Source organism: Oryx dammah, unplaced genomic scaffold (assembly GCF_014754425.2).
Source record: "Oryx dammah isolate SB20612 unplaced genomic scaffold, SCBI_Odam_1.1 HiC_scaffold_13, whole genome shotgun sequence".
NCBI classification, from domain to species: Eukaryota; Metazoa; Chordata; class Mammalia; order Artiodactyla; family Bovidae; genus Oryx; species Oryx dammah.
The window spans coordinates 10,399,813-10,420,377 of NW_024070197.1; the positions used below are offsets into that span (position 1 = coordinate 10,399,813).

General features: G+C 51.5%; 1 protein-coding gene across 4 annotated transcripts; it reads left to right on the plus strand.

Annotated features, from left to right (window-relative positions):
- Positions 1-856: 856 nt before the first annotated feature.
- TMEM143 (transmembrane protein 143) lies at positions 857-19,921 on the plus strand. 4 transcript variants are annotated; one of them, XM_040252400.1, is made up of 8 exons: positions 860-998; positions 1,348-1,588; positions 3,346-3,450; positions 9,863-10,057; positions 11,578-11,705; positions 12,645-12,924; positions 18,004-18,193; positions 18,824-19,921. In XM_040252400.1, the coding sequence occupies exons 2-8, from the start codon at positions 1,370-1,372 to the stop codon at positions 19,081-19,083; spliced, it is 1,377 nt and encodes a 458-aa protein (XP_040108334.1). In that variant the 5' UTR covers positions 860-998; positions 1,348-1,369; the 3' UTR covers positions 19,084-19,921. The 4 variants fall into 4 exon arrangements, with proteins under 4 accessions (XP_040108336.1, XP_040108337.1, XP_040108334.1 ...); XM_040252401.1 differs by having other exon boundaries at positions 18,827-19,911; XM_040252402.1 differs by lacking the exon at positions 9,863-10,057 and having other exon boundaries at positions 857-998; positions 18,824-19,912.
- Positions 19,922-20,565: the final 644 nt, after the last annotated feature.

Here is a 20,565-nt window from a genome sequence, read left to right on the forward strand (position 1 = left end):
GGGTGATGTCTCTGACACAGGAGCCAGAGTGCCCATTTTAAGAACTGTGTTAATGGGATTTTTGAGGGATGAGGGTGCTAGAATGGCGGTCAGAACACCTGGGAGGTCTGAAAACAGGATTCCTTTCAGATTTGGGGGCAACAGCACGCAGAGCAGAGACCCCAGGCACCTCAGGGTAGATTTTAGGCTGTCCTGGTGATGGGGTGATTGCCTTAGAATCAGGACCTTCCCTTAGAATTCAGCTCCATCTTCATAAAAGTGCTTCTCCTCAAGTTTGGACCTCAGATGTGTGGGGAACATGGTCTCCGAACTCAGCTGTCCCCTCATAATAAGGAGGCCAAGCCCCTGGCGCTAAGCTACCTTCAGAGAATCCGGGTTCTTCCTTTAAGGCGTGGAATGGGGGTGGTGAGGGTTCGGGGAGATGTTGCCTGATAAAGGGTCAGCCTTACTCTGGAGGCCGGGTTTAAGTCACCTGCAGGCCGGATCTTCCTTCTGCCCACCCTCCCCGCCTGGTCCCCGGCACCACCTCAGCCTTCTTTTTCTTCCTCTTTTTCCCGCCTTTTCGTTCCTCTATAGCTGATTGGCTGCGCTGAAGCCCCGCCCCAATTCCCCCGCCTATTCTAGAGTTGACACGAGCTGGGGCGTGGCTTCAGCGGACGTTAGGCGGCCCGCCGTTGGCGGGCTGCGCACGGGAATCCCTGCCCCAGTCCCAGTAGTCCCCGGAGTCTCGCGCCCGCCCTGCCTCTTCCCGTTTGAAGCTTGTGGACAAGGAAATACTTCTGTAACGCATGCGCCGAGTCCAAGCAAAGCGCGTGAAGCAAGCGAGGCAGACTGCGCATGCGTAGTCGCGACTGGGTGTTAGAAGAAAATGGACTCCGTTCTATGACCCCAGGTATTGCGCATGCGTCCTACGACGGCTTGAAGCCGAAACTCAGAGGCCCAGGGCGCCTGTTTGCACATGCGCAGGAGGCTCAATGACAGTCGAGCGTTGCCTAAAGGTGAGGGAAAGGGTGAAAGATTGCATGGCCGGGGGTGGGCGGCCCTGCAGACTCATGTAGCTTTCCGAGCATATCCGATACTCTTAAGATTCACCTGACGCCTAGACCCCGCAGAGGTTGTGTCACCACAGGGCTTCTGGGCCTGCAAAACGCTCCCCCCAAACTCCTGCCTGGGACTCAGGCCAACTGAATAGTGTGCGAGGGGATGGACAGGAGGGCCTACGAGGAGGGTGGATGGGCTTTACCCGCTGCCTGGGGTAGAAACGGCCCCTGGAAGTTGGGACGCGGAGGTGGAGGGGGCACCTTTCCCCCAGATGACTTTTGACCTCTTCCCATTTCCCTCGTTTAGGCTGCGGGGAAAGGGTCTAGCCATGCTGCATGTGACCCGAGGGGTCTGGGGATCCAGTGTCCGAGTATGGCCTCTGTTGCCCTCGTTTCTCGGTCACCCTCGGGCCCTGTCATCGCTGGAGGTCAAGATGGGGGAGTACCGCAAGATGTGGAACCCCACGGAGCCCCGCGACTGGGCCCAGCAGTACCGCGAACGGCACATCCCGTTCTCCAAAGAGCAGCTGCTCCGCCTCCTGATACAGGTACCGCCCGTCCCGGGTCCGAAAGCCTGGGGACTACGAATCCCGGCAGGCCTCGCGGCCGTACAGCCCTTCAAGCTATAGAAGAATGCCCCGGCGCCCCCTGGGAATTGTAGTTCCTTTACCCTTTATGTGACTTCCCTGGTGGCTCAGACGGTAAAGCGGCTGTCTACAATGCGGAAACCCAGGTTCGATCCCTGGGTCGGGAAGATCCCCCGGAGAAGGAAATGGCAATCCACTCCAGTACTGTTGCCTGGAAAATCCCATGGACAAAGGAGCCTGGTAGGCTACAGTCCATGGGGTTGCAAAGAGTCGGACACGACTGAGTGACTTCACTTCACTTGCCCTTTATAGGCCCAGGTGAGCGAGGAGTGAGTTGGAAAGCTGGGGACTGACTGCCGAGATGTAGATGAAGCAGGGATTCCAGACTCTAGCTCGTTCTGGGGGCTTGAACAAGCACTCACACGGGGGGTGGTTTTACCCTCTACAAAACGGGTATGATCTTCATCCTCATCATTACAGTGACTACTACCTAATAATAAGTATTGTACTAACGAAGCAATAATTATATTACACTGAGCTCTTGTATGGCACCGTGCTAAGCATTTTCCATGTATTATTGAATAATGAACAACCCAGTAAGAGGTACCACCATCATTCCCACTTTACAAAGGAGATAACTAAAGCAGGAGAAGGGCAGTGACTCACCCAAAGTCATGACTAGTGACTCAGATTTGAACCAAAGTGTACTGACTGTAGAGCAGGGTGGGGATTAGGGTGAGGCAAGTAGATACTTGCTCAACCCTAAGAGCTTAATTAAGTTCTTACCCCACTGTCACCATCATACTTGTGATTATTCTTTATCATCATTCCTTCATTTAATAATTATTACTTGATGGCATCACCAACTCAATGGACATGAGTTTGGGTAAACTCTGGGAGTTGGTGATGGACAGGAAGGCCTGGTGTGCTTTGGTTCATGGGGTCACAGAGTTGGACACAACTGAGCGACTGAACTGAACTGAAATGCCTCTGTATGGCCTAAGTTCCATATATGTATGTATGAAATGCCTCTGTATGGCCATAGTTCCATATATGGCTTTATCCATATACAGAAGTATATATACACACACATAAACACACATTTAGATAGATGGACACATGTAATCACATCAAATTGTCACTATCAGTTTTTTCAGAAAGAGGGTATGATCCTCTGTTGCCAGTAAGGAAACAGACTCAGAGAGGGGATGGCATTCACCCAGGGCACTGAGGTAGGAATGCTAAAACAGTGGGTAAATATGTGTACTCTGGACCAGGCCTGGTCTAGAGTCTCAGCTTCTCTTTTATGGACAGTGTGGCCCTCAGCAAGTGACTTTCCTAAACCTAGATGTCCCCTCTGAACAATGAGGATTATAATTCCATCAGTCTTCTTGTGTCCTCTGGAGGATGAGATCATGCCAGCAAACAGTTCCTGGCACACAAATAAGCATTGTGTGACTGCTGGCCAGTAAGTATCAGAGTGGTAACTTGAAACCCTAGCTCTTTAAGCCATCTGTTTTTCACTCTATAGGGCTACCTCAGTTTCTCTCAGTGAAACTGATCAGTCCTCTCCCCCTCCCCACCCCCCCAAAAAAACCCCACAAAATTTTAAAGAGCTCAGAGCTCTGATTGTCTGTCTGGGTTGCCCAGGAAAGAATTCCCCCCCATGAGGAAGGAGAGAGAGACCTAAAGAGATGTTTTGCTTCTCGAGGTAATAGGAGTTCCATTCCACTCCTGCGGAGAAGGCGGCCTTGGAGGAGTTCACAGCCCACGTGGACTTTTGTACCTTGTTCCACTACCATCATGTCCTGACCCAGCTGCAGGTGAGAACCGAGACCCTGTGGCCCTGTTGTCCTTGTTTGCTTATCTGTTCATCCAGCAAAAATTCTCTGAGTGCTTACTTGGAGTCCAGCCTTCTTCTAAGCATCAGGGATGCAGCGCTGAACATAACAGATGAAGCCACGCCCTTCTGGAGCTGATATTCCAGGTGGGAAGATGATAAATGAATAAATATGAGGGACTGGCCTGGTGGTCCAGTGGTTAAGACTCTGAGCTTCCAATGCAGGGGCTGCGGCTTCGATGTCTAGTCAAGGAACTAAGATCCCACATGACATGTTGTTGTTCAGTCACTTGGCTGTGTCTGACTCTTTGCCACCCCATGGACTGCAGCATGCCAGGCTTCCCTGTCCTTCACTGTTTTCCCGGTGCTCAAACATGCTCAAACGTGCTCAAACTCATGTCCATTGAGTTGGTGATGCCATCCAACCTTCTCATCCTCTGTCGCCCCCTTCTCCTCTTGCCCTCAATCTTTCCCAGCATTAGGGTCTTTCCCAGTGAGTCGGCTCTTCACCATGTAGTGTGGCCAAATTGAAAACAAAAAATGTAAAATGTGACACCCAGGAGTGGTAAGTGCCATTGAAGGTGGATAGAAAGTGATGAGAAAAGGGCCTGATTTAGACAGGGTGGTCAAGGAAGGCTTCTCTGAGGAGGTGACAGATAAGCTAATGCCTGAGTGAACTGAGGCAGTGAGCTCGATGGGTGTCTGGGGATGGACATTTTAGGTAGAAACGTCCTCTTTTTCAAGAAAAAACATTGAGAAAATGTTCTCTTTTTCAAGAGAAAAGCAATTGCAAAGGCCCTGAGGTGTGAGGGCCTGGAGTGTTGGGGGAATGGCAGTGGAACTACTGGCTGGAGGTAAAGAGGGCAGGAGGTGACAGCAGAGAGAGGGAGTGAGGGGAATTGTGCCTGGCCTCGTGGGTTGTGCTGGAGACGTGGCTTTTATGTAAGCGAGCTGGGAGCCGCCACAGGAGGATTCAGAGCAGAGGCGGGTCATGAACTGATTCCGGTGTTAATAGGATTCTTCTAGCTGCTCAGCAGGGAACAGACCATCAGAGGCAGGGAGATATATTAAAGAGTCTATTATGTTTGTCCAGGTAAGAGATAATGGCAGCTCAGACAAGAGTAATAGCAGTGGAAGTGGTGAAAAGTGGTCAGGCACTGGTAACGGTTGGAAGGCATCAGCATTTGGCTGAGTGGGCAGGGCCTTGAAGGAGAGAAAGAAGTCAGGGGGCCCTCCAGCAGTTCATGCCCACACCTCATGAAGGATACAGCTGCCACTTACTGAGATGTGGAAAGCAGAGCAGAGACAGGTCTGCAGGGAAGACTGAGAGCTCAGTTTAGATTTAGAAATTTGAGCTGCCTCTTGGACAGCTGGGTAGAGAGATGGACTCAATGCCCATAGTCTGGAAGTCAAGGAAGGAGACAGGGCTAAGAAACAGTCCTGGGAGGATCTAGACAGTACAACCTGCATGACCACCAGGGACATTAACTGATCCCTGGGAATGAGTGCTTCAACATTCTCTCCCAGGAGCCCTTCAAGGGCCAGGTCTTTGGAATGTGCAAGGTTTGGACAACTCAGGCCTGCTGAATTAACCCTTTACTGCCCCTGCCCCCCATAGCTCCCCTCCTTGCTTTGATGAGTAGCAGCTATGGCCCCTTTGCATCAGGATCATCAACTTCCTGCAGCACCAAGTAGCTGCCAGCAGCCCCATTGGCAGAAGAAGAAACCGAAGCTCCAAGAGGGCCCCGTTGAGCCCAAGATGAGGCAGGCCCCAAGAGTTGTGCTCCTGTCTGCTGGCCTCCAAGCTCTTCTCTGGGGCATCTCTGGGCTCTGAAGACAGGATTCTTTTTCTTTAAAAAGTTATTTTTAATTATTCAAATGTTTAACTATATTGAAACATAGAATATGCAGCAAAGACACACATTCTCACCGAGGCAGCATATTTTATTTTATTATTATTTATTTGTTTGTTTGGCTGCATTGGGTCTTAACTGGCACGTGAGATCTTTCGTTGAGGCACTCTAGTTTTGTCTCATGGGCTTAGTTGCTCTATGGCTTATGGGTTAGTTTCTGGACCAGGGATCAAACCCAATTGCAAGGCAGATTCTTAACCACTGAACCACCAGGAAAGTCCTGAGGCAGCAGATTTTAAACAGAGACCCTGAGAGGGTGGGTAGAAGTATCAGAGGTGAGTGAGACACACTGGATTACCATTTGCTGATGACCTAAGACCCTTGAGGAAGCAGTTTGGAGCAGGCAAAGAACAAGAAGAGCCCCAGTTCAGACACCAGCTTTGCCGTTCACTAGGAGTGAGGGCGACCTTGGCAGGTGCCCTCTCTCTGGGCCTCCTTTTCCTTGTGCATTCATTCATTGGATTCACTCAGTGCATGTTTACTGAGCACCTACTGTGTCCCAGAATGGTTCCAGGCCCCTGGCCTCAGTGGTGCACCTGTGTATCTGCCTCATGGTATCACATGCCAGGGAGAGAGACCAACCCTCCACAAGGTAAAGAAGTAAAGTATGTTAAGAAGTGCTAAGTACCACAGAGAGGGTGCCGGATAAAGTATAGGACGCCCACCTTATTCACTTCCTAATTCTGCCATCACAAATGAGCATCCACTGGATGGCTTAAAACAAGAGGTCTCTTCTTTGAGAGTTCAGGAGACTGGAAGTCCAAAATCAAAGTGCGGGCAGGGTTAGTTTCTTCTGGAGCCTCAGAGGAAGGGCCCCATCCTATGCTTTTCTCCAAGCTTCCAGCAATCTGTGGCTTGTGGACACATCACTTTAATCTCTGTCTTCATCTTCATATCACTTTCTTCTCTGTGTGTCCTTTTCTGTCTCTTATAAGGACACTCTCATTGGATTTAGGGCCCACCCTAATCCAGTATGGTCTCACTTTGATACCTTAATTATACCTGCAAAGACCCTTTTTCCAAATGAGGTCATATTCTGAGGTTCCCGGGGACAGGAATTTTTAGGGGACACTCTTCGACCCTCTAAACCCAGTTAAATTTGAATTTCAGATAAGCTATGAGAAATTTTTCTTTTTAAATTATAATTATGTCTGTGTAAATACAATCCTCAAATACTGCCCAGGACATACTTAAACTGAAAAGTTATTTATTGTTGATCTGGAAATCCAACTGAACTTGGTGTCCTGTATTTTATTTTTTGGCTAAATCTGGTAACCCTAATTAAGGAGAAAAAGAAAGGAGAGGTGTTTTTTGCAGTTTTAGGTGGGGTAGTCAGGGGCAGCCTCACTGAGGGGGTGACATTTGAGCCTGAAAGAGGCCAGAGTGAGCCATGTGGAGATCTGTGAGAATGGTAAGTGCAAAGGCCCAGTGGCTGGAGTGTGCATGATGTGTAGGAGGGGCTAGAGGTGAGTGAGTGAAGGGGCAAAGCTGGAGATGAACCAGACCGGGGCCCGCAGCCAGATCCTTCAGGGCCCTATGGGACACAGTGAAGACTTGGCTTTGACTCTGAGTGAGGTGAGAGCCAGGGAACGGCTCTGAGCGAACAGACGCGAGCTGACTTCTGTTACAATAGGCGCCCTCTAGTGGTTGCCGGGAACAGACTTGGGGTGAGGATGGGAGCCGGAAGACTGGTGCGGAAGCCATTACGCCTGCCCAGGAGATGAGAAGTGGTCGGATCCTGGATCTGTTTTGAATGGGTGCCATCAGGATTTGCTGATGGGTTGAAGAAACAGAGGAGTCCAGGATGACCAGAGGCTTTGGGTCTGAGCGCCTGGAAGAATGCACTTCTCTGGCATGGAGAAGATGGGGGTGAGGGAGAGCAGGTTTGGGGAGGAGTTTCAGGACCCGCTTTAGGATACAGCGGGCTTGAGAGTGGTCTTGAGAGGAGGGAGGCGAGGGCATTTGGAAGGGCCCTGGAGACGGCTGTCGGACTCATCCAGGCAGGAGAAGGCCATGGTGGTGTGGACTGGGCAGGGCTGGTGGGAAGGAGAGAGCCTGGCGGAGTGGCCCTCTGTTTTGGAGGTGGAATCATCGTGATTAATAAATCATGTGAGGAAAGGGAAAAGCAGGGTCACTCGCCACATCCAGGTTTCTGGCTCGAAGCCATGGGCGGATGCGAAGTTCCCAGAAGAGAATCTGGTTCGCAGTGGACGTTAGATGAATGCACTTCTCTCTCCTCCAGCTCTGAGATTCCCTCACTCTCAAAGTGCAGCTCAGCCCCGGGAAAGGCATTTCTCAAGGTCATTCCGTGAATTTGAGAACATGGCCCATGGGACCAGCTCTGTCAGCCTGGCTGGAAGGACTTGGACACCGGCCTTAGTTCTGGACCTCAGTGCTGTTCTGGGCCAGCAGAGGCTGGCCCTCGGAGTTAGTTCACATGAGGACTTGCTGGGCTCGATTCTCTACTACATCATCAGACACCTGGCTCCGTTGTTTCAGAGACCCTGGACTTTCCGTCTCCAAACCTTTGCCGCCATTCCTCCCACTTGGAGTGCCCCCTCCCTGGTTTCCTTCCACTAACAAAAGGTTCCCCTGACCTTGATGAGTTGTTCCTTAAGGCTGCCTCTCCTGAGAGACACACAGAGGGTGGAGTTTAGGGGCTGGTTTTATGGAGGGGTGCTTCCCTCTGGGGATGGTTGGATAGTCTGGGACACATTATATGTCACCCTGAAACTCCATCTCTCTGTAAACAAATAGGCAAGCCACTTGGAGGCTCGTTCTTTAAAAAAAAATTTTTTTTACGTATTTATTTATTTGGCTGTGCTGGGTCTTAGTTGCAGCATGCAAGATCTTCCATCTTTGTTGTAACACTCAGAGTCTTTAGTCGTGACATGCAAACTCTTAGTTGTGGCATGTGGGAATCTAGTTCCCCAACCAGGGATCAAACCTGGGCCGCCTGCATTGGGAGCACAGAGTCCTAACCACTAGACCGCCAGGGAAGTCCCTAGCTCTTTCTTTTCATTCATTCATTCAGTCAGTCAACAATTTTGGGCGGCATTGATGGGTGCATAAGATGAGATGGACAAGGCATTACCCAGTTCTATGGGGACACTGAAGGTCATAGAAAGAGTTTGGATTTTATTCCAAATGTTGTGAGAAGCTGCTGGAGGGATAGCGTGTGTTTATAATCTCAATAAGCTCCTCGTGACAGCCACGTGGGGACTGGTTTGGACATGGTGGGAGAGTGGAAACCCGATGCACCTGTTTAGGTGCGAGGCGATGGTGGCTGGGATGAGAAGGCAGCAGTGGGGATGGAAAGGAAGATAGAGTCCAGAACGATTCGGAGAGTCTGCTGAATTTGCTGAAGATCAGATATTGGGGTGATGATAAGAAAGGAATCAAAGATGCCTCCAGGGTTCCTGATCAGAGCATCTGAATGGATCACAGTGCCATTTCCTGAAAGGAGAAGACTGAGGCGGGGAGGAGGAAGAAATGGAGCGTTTTCCTCAGGTCGTGTTAGATCTGAGACGCCATTAGACATCCAGCTGGAGATGCCAAAGACATAATTGCCTGTGAGAATCTGATGCTCAGGGGAGAGGCCAGGGAAGGTTGGGAGGAACAGCTTTGGGAGGGGTCATCCAGGATGGTTATTTTGCTGGAAGATGGGGATGGGAGGATGTGATCCTGTGGACCTGACATTGGATTTGAGGCAACCATGACATCCCAAAGAAATGTCAGGTAGAGAGTTTATATTAGTTCCTATAAAGACTTAGCTGTTGTAACAAGCAGACCCCACAAGGCAATGGCTTAAAGGAGGTGGAGGATTCTTCCTCTTCCATTTAACAGCCTTGCGGTAAGTGGGCCACGGTGGTAAGATGAGCAGCTCTGTTCCTCATGAGATGATGCCAGGACCCAGGTTCCTTCCCTTTTGTTGCTCTGCCATCCCCTGAGGGCCCCATCTTCATCTCTGTGGGCTCAGAACTTGGTTGTAGGCAGGAGAGCGTTCTAAGCTGTTAAGAACAAGGAAAGAGTGGAAGGTGCAGGAGGGGCAAGAAGCATCTGTTACTTCTGCTCATATTCTGTGGATGAATTCTGGCCACACCTGGCCTCAAAGGAGGCTGGGAATGTAGTCCATCTGGGCAGCCCCACAGCCGCCTTCTTCTTTACTACTGTGGGGGAAGGGGAAGTACTACTCTACTATTACTAAACATCCCCACAAACTGAAAATGGATATTAGGTCTAGAACTGAGAGGAGAGGTCCAATTTGGAGATGTGAGTTGGATAGTTATCTACATGGAGATGGTGTTTAAGGCCATGGGGATGGTGAGGCAACTTATTGTGAGCTTGAGGGGAGAGACAGGAAGAGGGCCCCAAATCCAGCCTTGGGGTAACCCATTGTTTAAAATATGGGGCCAGGAACATCCTTACAATCCCTCACGCTCTGACCTAGTCCATTTTTCTTCTCTCTGACTCTCTCCTCAGGCTTTGTATGACCCCATCAACCCTGACAGGGAGACTCTTGACCAGCCTTCACTTACAGACCCTCAGCGTCTGTCCAATGAGAAGGAAGTGCTTCAGGCCCTGGAGCCCCTGCTGGCCCAGGCCAACTTCTCCCCACTCACGGAGGACACCCTGGCCTACGCTCTGGTGGTCCATCACCCTCAGGATGAGGTCCAGGTGCTTGTCTTCCAGCTAACAACCCAAACTCCCAGGAGACCTTGGGCAGGGGTGGAGCCTTTGGGAAGCAGAGGCTGCTGGGAGCTGTAGTCCTGAACTCTAGCCCATGTGGCACCTTTGGTGAAATAGAAAAAGGTGCCTCTTCTCAGGTAACTTCACTGCCACCTGTTGGAAAAGCATCATAAGATACAGGTCTTCTTAGGACTAGAGACTATCACCCTCTGCCTGCAGACTATTAAGAGAGCTGTCCTTTGGTGTGGGGATTGGCTCCAGTGCCTTTGAGGATATGGAAGTCCTCAGATGCTGAAGTCTCTTATATGGAATGGCATAGTATTTGCATATAACTTATGCATATCCTCCTGCATATTTTAAGTCATCTCTGATTATTTGTAATACCTAATACAATGTAAATGCTGTGTAAAAGAGTTGGTGATACACAGAAGATTCCAGTTTTGCTTTCTGGAATTAAAATTTTTTTCAGTCCTATAGTTGGTTGAATCAACAGATGTGAAACCTGCAGTTATGGAGGGCTGACTATAATAAATAATACAAAATACTCACCATTAAAATCAACAAAATACGGGAATTCCTTGGCGGTTCAGTGGTGAGGACTCAGCACTTTCACTGCTGGGACCTGGGTTCAATCCCTGGTCGGGAAACTAAGATCCTATAAGCCGCATGGCACAGCCAAAAGAAAAAGTCAACAAAATACTAATAATCAAAACACTAAATACTGTAGTATTATAATCAGAATACTAAAATGACCACATTTTGGTGATTTTTAAGATGTGCTTTTTTCTAAAGTCAGACTTTACCGTCTCTGAAATTGGATTGTGACTTAGAAGCAGTAGTGTGGCATGGTTTTAAAAGTGAAAGTGAAATGTCACTCAGTTGTGTCCGACTCTTTGCGAACCCATGGACTGTACAGTCCATGGAATTCTCCAGGCCACAATACTGGAGTGGGTACCCTTTTCCTTTTCCAGGGGATCTTCCCAACCCAGGGATTGAACCCAGGTCTCCCGCAGTACAGGTGGATTCTTTACCAGCCGAACCACCAGGGAAGCCTAAGAGTGCTGGAGTGGGTAGCCTATCCCTTCTCTAGCAGATCTTCCCAACCCAGAAATCGAACTGGGGTCTCCTGCATCGCAGGCAGATTCTTTACCAACTGAGCTATCAGGGAAGCCCCTGTTGCATAGTTTAATTGACAATATATTTTCCCTTTTAGTTGCTTCATAAAATGATTGAGTACCTTAAAATCAGTGGCATTATAGATGCTAGGAAATATGGTCATAAAGATGACTATGATGTGGACAGTGCCATCTTGGATGGTGTGTCCTTGTGCAGTGTACAACGTGAACAACCATACATGGCTGTCTGCCTGCACACTGGATGATGATGAGTCTGGGCAGTGGATGGGGAGGCAGAGGATCACTGAGGGTGAGGCATGTAATTCTAGTATCCTGCATTCACACCGTGGCTTACGCTCAGCTGCTTTGCTCCCTTCTCCCTCCCTTTTGCAGGTGACAATAAATTTGGACCAGTATATCTACATGCATTTCTGGGCCTTGGGCCAGCGAGTTGGGAAGATGCCCCGTAAGTCCAGCGTGGGCTCCAAGCGTTTCTTCTTCAAATCGCCCCCTGCAGAGAGGTGAGGCGGCCCCTGTTCCCCAGCTGCAGCAAGAGGGAGCAAGGTTAGAGTCGAGTGGGGACCGACAGGTCAGTGTCTGGATTTGGGTGTCTGGGACCTGGGTGGGAAGTCAAGAAAGGAGAAGGGGTCAATGAAATACTGCCTCTTCTTCCCAAGGAGAAATAAGAACTGCAATTCTTAGGGGAAGAGAAGGGCTAGGGACATTTCTCTCCATTTTCCAAATGAAGAAAACTGAGGCTCAGAGAGGGAAGGCCACATTCTGAAAAAGTGGTACCACCAGGTTTCTGAAGAACATTATGTTTTTAACACATAGTTAAATACAGATATTGTTAGGGGAGCCATATCGTTTCACAGTTGGCCAGAGGGCCTGTCAGTCACCCAGTCTGTCTGGAAATCAGACTATCAAATATGGTTACGAATTCAAAGACAAAAACCAAAGACAAAAAGCCTCTCATATCCCTTAAACCAGTAATTCCACTTCCAGGAATCTATTCCAAGGAGATATTTATACTTGCAGACTGTCTGTTTAATTATTTTAATTATCTGTCTCTCATGCTGGACTATAAGCCCCACAAAGGCAGTGACTGACTCATTTTGTTGTCTCTCCAGAACTAAATAGCACTCCTTGGCACCTAGCAGATACACTGAAATATATATAGAATTTGGGTTTGAACATTAACTAAAGAATTTTTATTCAGCTCTCATTTATCAAGTCTATAAAGTCAGAAGCAACCTATGTGTCCAATAATAGGGGATTGCATCATGTTAGTGATCCCCTCTAGCTGGACACTTAGCTTACATCTGACTTTCCTACCACCATTTTTAAGTAGCTTTTAAACTGATGGTGTGACTTCAGAGCCAGAGAGAATGTCCTAGGGTTGGAGGGGAACTCCCGGGGGCTGTTCTGACTGTCCTCGCCCCTCCATCTCTGGCCATCAGGAGATACTTTAAGCGGGTGATCCTAGCAGCCCGAACGAAGAATGGGCACTTAGTGCTGAAGAGCTTCAAGGATACGCCGTTGGAGGGCCTGGAGCAGCTGCTGCCCGAGCTGAAGGTGCGCACGTCCACCCTGCAGCGTGCCGTCCTCAACGTCACACTGGTCGTCTCAGGTGTAGTGTTCTTCGTCAACGTGGGCATGGTGGTGCTCTCTGACCTCAAGATGGCCACCTCCCTGTTGCTGCTGCTCTTCGCTGCTTTCATGGGCCTGCGGGCGGCCAAGGTACGTGACCCCCCCCCACCAAGCCTGCCCTTTGATGGTCAGCTAGAAGGTCAGGCCACCCTATCAGTTTGTTTCTCTTTTTTTGTGGATTATTCCTGCTTTGGGTTGGGCTTTCTTTCCCTTCCTTATTCACTCAACACAACCTTGGGAGGGTTTCTCGGTCTCCCTGAGCCTCAGTTTTCTCATCTGGAAAATGGGCTTAATAAATAGCTAGATCCTCCGAGGAGGGCTGTTGTGAGGAAGAGATGAGTGACTCTGTAATGAGCGCTGGGTGCAGGGCTGGCACACGGCTGGTGCGACACAAGCGTTCACAGCCACTCACTGGGCACTTGATGATGTCAAGGGTGTGTTTTGGAACAAGACTGCCTGGGTTTGAATCTAGTTCTACCATCTTCTAGCTGTGTGGCCTATTCTTTGAGCTTTGGGTGTGTGTGTGTGTGTGTCTGTGTGTGTGTGTGAGATCCATGGCATGTGGGATCTTCGTTCCCCAAGCAGGGATCAAACCCATGCTCCCGGCAGTGGAAGTGCGGAGTCTTAACCACTGGAGTGCCAGGGAAGTCCTAAGCTATGTAACCTCAAACAAGCTGCTTAAACCTCTGTGCATCTCAAAGGCAGAGATGACAGTGGGTTGTTGTGGTGATTAAATGCATTAATACGCTGAACATGGAAAACAGAGTCTGGCCCGTAGTCCAGAAGGTGTTTATGAGAGTTCACCATCACCTTGATTTTTATTATTACTGATTGGGCTCTTGTCCCCTCAGTCTGGGCTTCCCCACCGGCAAACTCTGGGACCAGGGCCTGTGTTTTTGAACAAGCGCCTTTCCTGATTCTGCTACATGTGAGTGCAGGGCTATCTCATCCAGTTGTGCAGGTTGTTCATCATCCAAGGATTCATGGCCGAAGGGACAGATAGGGGCTGGAATCCAACTTGTGGTTTGTTTGCTGAACCTCGAGCTCTGCCTTGAGGTGGCTGCCTTTTGCTGATTCTCCCCCGGGTTGGCACTGGTCCCAAGAGTGCGAACTGGCGCGAGTTGTCCATTGTACCTGATCATTCACTTGCTGGTTCATTGATTTTCAAGCTGTTTTCAGCCATCCCAATGGGCTCTGAGGAAGCCTGGTAATAAATCCCACAGTTAATAACCAGGCTGCGCTGGCTGAGCAGGGAGCACTTCCTGCTGAGGACCAGGGGTTGGGTGTCATTTGAGGGAAGCTCTGAAAGGTGGGGATTGAGCCTGCTGGAGAAGGAGCGTGGTGAGCACAGCCTGGGGAATCTCACAGGGATGGCGTGCAGGACAGAGAAGCAAGGCCCCAAAGGGGTGGCGAGGGCTTTGAATGCCAAGGCAGGGGCTCTGGACTTCGTCCTCAGGGCAGAGGGGAGCCACAGAAGGGCTGTAAGCAGAGAGGGAATGTGGCAAACACAGATGGGGGCAGAGGGGCAGGGGAAAGAGGGTGTTGAGCTGCTCTGGGGAGGACATGCGCATTTTCAGCTCAGAGAGGACCATTGTCCCACCTTGAAGAGGCCCTTGGGGATGGAGAACTCTTGAGTCTCTTGGGCTCTGACACCCAGGTTAAAGCCCAGTTCACCTGTTCATTTACTGATCCCTTTTAGACATTTTTCCATGCCCCAGGCTGAGCCTCCTTAAGTTCATTCTTTATTGATTTGGCTTGTTGGATCTCTGCTCTCCAACCCACGGACTGAACCTGGGCCATGGCACCAAAGGCGCCAAATCCTAATTTCTAGACTACCAGGGACTCCCTCCGTGCCTTAAATGCAGGCCTCCCTGGCCTCCGTCCAGCTGCCCACAGAGCATCCATCTTCCCCTGAAACCCCCTTCTCCCCAGCTCCGTATCTCGGGACAGCTGCTCTGATCAGACACCTGGGAGGCTGATTCTGCAGCAGGATACACGGGCCTCTTCCTACCCCTCCCCCTCCCCCAGAGAGCTCATCCACTTCCACGGTTTCCACAAGCCGCTCCCCCGAACCTCCTAGATCCAGGAGCTCTGCACTCAAGTCTGGAACAGCCAGGTGGAGGACAGTGTCTCTCCCGCCTGCTCCTCCTCCTGGTTCTCCATCTGTGGATGGCCCCGTTGTCCCCAGATCACTGTCTAGACCCCTGGAAATTACCCTGCCCCTGCCCCCCAGCCTGTCAGTCCTCAGCCCGTCCTTCCTGCCCCCCTGGCGCTCTGCTCCCAGGCTCTCTGTGCCCATTTCCTGTCCTCTGTCTCGGCTCCAGCTCAGATCCTCTTCCTAGCCTTCCCCCACCCAGTGATCCCCTCCAGCCCATCCCCGATGGCCACTGGGCTGCCCTGCTCCTCCCTTGCTCACACCTGGCATCAGAGATGGGGCTTCCTTGGCCTCATCTGACACAATTCTCAGTTTCAGCTCCACCAAAATATACTTGTAGCTTCTCCCACCACTACTTCTCTCCCCTTCTCTCCCTTTGCATATGCTGTTCCTTCTTCTGAAACATACTCTCCCTTGGAGGAGGGCACAGCGGCCTACTCCAGTATTCTTGCCTGGAGAATCCCCATAGACAAAGGAGCCTGGTGGGTACAGTCCATGGGGTCGCAAAGAGTTGGACACAACTGAAGCGACTTAACATGCACGCATGCATCCTTTTGCTAGGCTGACCAACCCCTCCTCACCCTCATCTCAGAGATTCCAGAAAGCCCTCCCAGACTTCCTGGGCTGAAGGGGCTCCTGACATGTCCTGGTTCCCCGGGGAGGCCTGCGGGGCAGCCTGAGAAGGGTTGTTGAGCTGGCATCCCAGAGATGCCTCAGGGCTGGTCCTGCCCTGGGGAGAGAGGCATGGGGCCCATGGACAGAGAGCCACATGCCTGACTGAGGCAGCAGTGGGCCCTGTAGGGACCCAGGGATGCAGCTGCTTGTCTGTGGAAAGCGATGTCTATCCTGAACCTTGACGATAAGACAGTGAGTGTTTTTCAAGAAAAGACTGGGAGCCACTTGGCCTGTCCCAAGGCCCAGAAGCCCACGAGAGCAGGGTGCGCTCAGGACAACCATCAGGGTAGACTGGACTCATTCAATATGGGTTGCATTCATGGGAGAGGAGCAAGATATTAAGTGGGAGAAATCCCTGGGGCCAGGCCACAGAGTTTGGAGTCTCTGAGGGCATTAGGAAGCTATGTGAGAGTGTGAGCAGGGGAGGGGCAGGCTCAACTCTGGGGCTTTGCAGAGAGAAGGGAGTAGGGGAGACAGACCTGGGAGGAGGCTGGGTGATGCATTAGGTAGGTTGGACGGGAGGGGACAGGGCAGAGAGAGTCAAGGCAGGAGGATGGGGCCAGAGAGTGACAGGCTGGCGAGGAGGGGGCAGGATGGTGCCAGGGGTCTGATCTGTGATGGCGTAGATGGTGGGGCACCCCAGATACGGACCCCAGGGGAGGAGGAAGGAGGGACTGAGGAGTTGGGAAAGGAGAGACACCGCTCAGCGTGGGCCTTGGCAAGTGTTGGAGGGACATTTAGCTTGCCAGTGGTGAGCCCTCTCCAGGGAGAGGTCTGGCCTCACGTGTCTGCCTCGGAATGGCATGACCTGCTTACTTAACCTGAAAGAATTCCACTCCATAAGCCTGGCAGAAACAGGCACACAACCCAATGTATTTTTCATAACAGTTGTGAATGCATCCAATTCCTGCATCTTGCCTCCAACCAAAGAAATTGGCGATTCGTTCCAATGCAGGGACATAAACTGACTGTGCTGGCCTTGTAAGAAGAGAGTGCAGTTCACACAGAGCGTGTCATTGGGACCGTGCGGGCCATTTCAGCGATTTTCTAGGGCTGTGTTCATTTCAGAGGCATTTCACCGTAGGTATCCACGTAGGGTGGGCAACACTCTTTGGGCAGAAGATACTTCAGTAACTAATCTTTAAGTACTTGTGACCGGCCAGCTTCTGTGCCATGTTTTATTAACTTCTGGTGCCCCTTCTGTCATTTGCCTTGGCTCACAGAGAGGGCTACCCGAAGACTTAGGTCTTGGCCACAGCCTCACAGCTGGAGGGGCAGAGATAGATCTGGCATCCAGGCCTGCAGGCCGCAGGACCCAGCAGCCTCGAACTCACTTGATGGATGAAAGGACGAATTTGGGTGGATGAATCTGAGTTTGAGTCCCAAGAGGGCACTGGTGGGCTCTCATCTCCCTCTTCAGGGACAACAGGAATGAGGAAAGGGGTCCAGGCAGGAGGGATGGAGGGTGGGGAAGGGGTAGCCAGTAGACAGCTGGGCCCCAGACCTGCCTCTCCCTCCCTTCTTTCCGGAAAGTGGCTCATCAAGTATTTGTTGTCCATTAACACTTCTCTTCCAGCTTCCCTGGTGGCTCAGCAGTAAAGAATCCACCTGCCAATGCAGGGGACCTGGGTTCAATCCCTGGGTTGGGAAGATCCCCTGGAGAAGGAAATGGCAACCCACTCCAATATTCTTGCCTGGGAAATCCCACGGACAGAGGAGCCTGGCAAGGGGTCACAAAGAGTCGGACAGGACTTAGCAACTAAACAGCAACACTTCTCTTTACAATATTTAAGACCTTTCAAAAAAATTACTTCAAACAAATGCACAGATGGAATAGTATGATAAGCTCCTCTGTTGTCAGCACCCAGGGTCAACAATTAGTAAAATCAGGTTTCACCTAAAGACACTCCCTCCCCCGCCCACCACCATTGGATTATTTTGAAGCAAATTCTACACATCATCTGGAAATACTTCAGTGTATGTCTAGATGATAAGGACTTAAAAAAAAATTGTAATGAAAAGTGCCCAGGCTAAAACTCTCGTCTGTGAATCCTCGAACACATCCACTGTGACGTGGCTCAGATAAGCAAACCCGGGCAGCGGCCTCTGAGGCACTGGGGCGAGAGCGTGTGGTTTAAGCGTAAAAATAACCTGAGCTGGAGAGGGACGCGGAGGTCCCGGGAGCCCTTGGGAAGGGCCGTACCTGCCTGAATGACCCAGGGGTATGCGTATGGGTGGGGTTGTATATGGGTGCGTGTGTGATTGGGTGGTGTGTGTGTATGGGCGGGGCGTGGAGTCCCAGCAGGCCCCGCCCCTCCCGGATTTTGTCCTGCGTGCAGATGTTCGGACATCGGCGCAGCGCGCAGGCGCTGGAGCTGGCACACATGCTCTACTACCGCAGCACGTCCAACAACGCAGAGCTGCTCAGCGCCCTGGTCCTGCGCGCACAGGACGAGCACACCAAAGAGGCGCTGCTTGCACACAGCTTCCTGGCCCGGCGGCCCGGGGGCGCAAAGGGCCCGCCGGAAGGTAGGCCCGCAGGGGCCAGGAGGCCCCAGCCCTTTGCAGCCCCTCTCTTGCTAGGTCCCGCCCCGTCTCTTGTGGCCCTTTTCCCCATAGGCCCCGCCCCTTCCTAACTGCTGGGCGCAGATGTGGCCCCACCTGCAACAAACTCCACCCTGCCACTACGGAGTCGAAAGTCCCCTTAGTCCCAGATGGCCTTGCCGCAGTGAGACTCCACCCCCACGATGCCCGCCTCCCAAACCCGGCTTGCGCTGGTGAACCGGATTCAACAGTCGGGTCCCCTGACCCAGTTCCCGTCTCGGTGGGCCTGCTCCTGGGATGACTTCAACCTCAACCGCGATAGGAGTCTTGGATCAGACTCCTGTCGTGGTATTCTCCCAGCTCCCCGTCCGCTGCTTCCTATATGCCAACCCATATACTCCCTTACTAGAGAGCCCAGATGGCTCCTCCCTGAACAAGAGTCCCTGGCTGGTCCCCAGATGAGAGCCCCAACGTTGAGCCTCCTAGGTTCCTGTCCCACTCCTCTAGGCTTCTTCCAAACCCAGACCCCTCTTATTCCTTGTCCTGCACCCTCCCCGCTGCCCACTCTTAGTCCTTCGGGTTGGTCTGACCTCACAACACCTGCCTCTCCCCCAGCAGAGACCTCCCAGTGGCTCCAGTCGGAGGTGGAGAACTGGCTTCTAGCCCAGTCAGGCTGTGACGTGGCCTTCAACGGAAAGAGGGCCCTGGCCCACCTGCAAGCCCTGCCCCCCACCGTCGGGATGTACCCGCCCCCGGGCCTCCCCAAACTAGACCTGTTGGCTACTTTCTCTTCCCCCAAGTCCGCACCTAGCGAAGACAACTCCTTAGAGAAACCTCTCGGCCCAGCCCAACCCAGCCACCTGGTTGGGAACTAAGCGCCGCCTCCTCCTTGACAAGCTGTCAATCATGGCTAAGATGCTTCGCCACTCCCCAACTTCCAATTACTCGCTACCACTTCCGTTATGCTGTTTTCTTAAACAAAACCGCCCACTGAGGCAGCCCGCCGTTGCCAGGCGCCCCTCTTGCGATGAACAGCCAATCAAAGCTTTTTGGCTTTGCTTCTGGTCCATCTCTTACTCCCTCCTTCATCATAAACTTCTAAACATAGTTTGGCTGAGGAGGGAGGGCCAGCCAATCACAGCCGTGCAACGCTACACACCACCAGGCCCAGTTGTTAAACTGTGCCCTCCGGAGGCCATATATCACTGTCTGTTTAGCCCTTACCGGGCAAAATGCCCATCATGTTCACCGAGGCGGAGCTCCAGCCTGCAGCCAATGAGAACCTTTTAGTCCGCTCCTCTGGCAAACTGCCAGTGAGACAGCTGCCGGGCACTACCAACCTTGGGCAGCCAGTTGTCCCTGCAGAGAAGCAACCAATCAGAATTTCTGAAGGAGACCTGTTCTTTCTATCAATTGCCGCTACTTATAAGGCAGGCCATTTGGTCAACGGCCTATCAGCTTGTCCAGGCTGAAGGGGTCGGGAGCTTTGTGCCCGGCAGAAAGCTGTGGGCCAGGAGGAACCAGAAACCAAGGCTCACTTCCACTCAGGCCCCAACAACAAAACTCAGGTGCCTTCGCTGCCCAGGTCCCTCACCCTTTCTACAGAAACTACCTCTGCCTGGATCTTACCTCCACCCTGTGCAATATTTATTGGTCTATCAATTTCTCCCCTGTCCTTTCTCCCAAAGGAATAAATCATGTTTCATAAATCTGGATGAGTCAGAGAGCTGTAGGGGATGAAAAGAAGGAAGGTTTCAGAATCCTGGAAAGAAGACACTCTGGGTCTTGGGGGAATGCATTTGGGTGGGTCCCCAGCTTCCCTAGGGCTTCCTTTGTGACTCAGCTGGTAAAGAATCCGCCTGCAGTGCAGAAGACCTGGGTTCGATCCCTGGGTTGGGAAGATCCCCTGGAGAAGGGAAAGGCTACCCACTCCAGTATTCTAGCCTGGAGAATTTCATGGGCTGTACAATGGGTCAGACACGCCTGAGTGACTTTCACTTTTCCAGCTTCCCTGGTGACTCAGACCATAAAGAATCTGTCTGCAGTGCAGGAGACCTGGGTTTGATCCCTGTGTCGGGAAGATCTCCTGGAGAAAGGGAATGGCTACCCACTCCAGTATTCTTGCCTGGAGAATTCCATGGGCAGAGGAGCGTAGCGGGTTACAGTCCATGGGGTCACAGAGTCGTAACATATACGACTGAGCTACAAGCATGCACACACTGGCAAAGAAAGCTGTAGTTCTGGAGAGAGACTGGGGTTGTTGCTGAAATAGGATGCGTCACAGAGAGGATCTTAAGGAGGACCTGACTCCCTAAAACACTGGGTCTTCTGAACACCCGAGATAGAGCAGATTGTTC

What these genes read in the sequence shown, in the direction of transcription:
- TMEM143 (XM_040252400.1), top strand. Translation starts at nt 1,370, where the DNA reads ATGCTGCATGTGACCCGAGGGGTCTGGGGATCCAGTGTCCGAGTATGG. An exon ending in TGGGCCTGCGGGCGGCCAAG is followed by an intron (nt 12,925 to 18,003) that starts GTACGTGACCCC and finishes TCCTGCGTGCAG; the next exon opens with ATGTTCGGACATCGGCGCAG. An exon ending in CGCAAAGGGCCCGCCGGAAG is followed by an intron (nt 18,194 to 18,823) that starts GTAGGCCCGCAG and finishes CCTCTCCCCCAG; the next exon opens with CAGAGACCTCCCAGTGGCTC.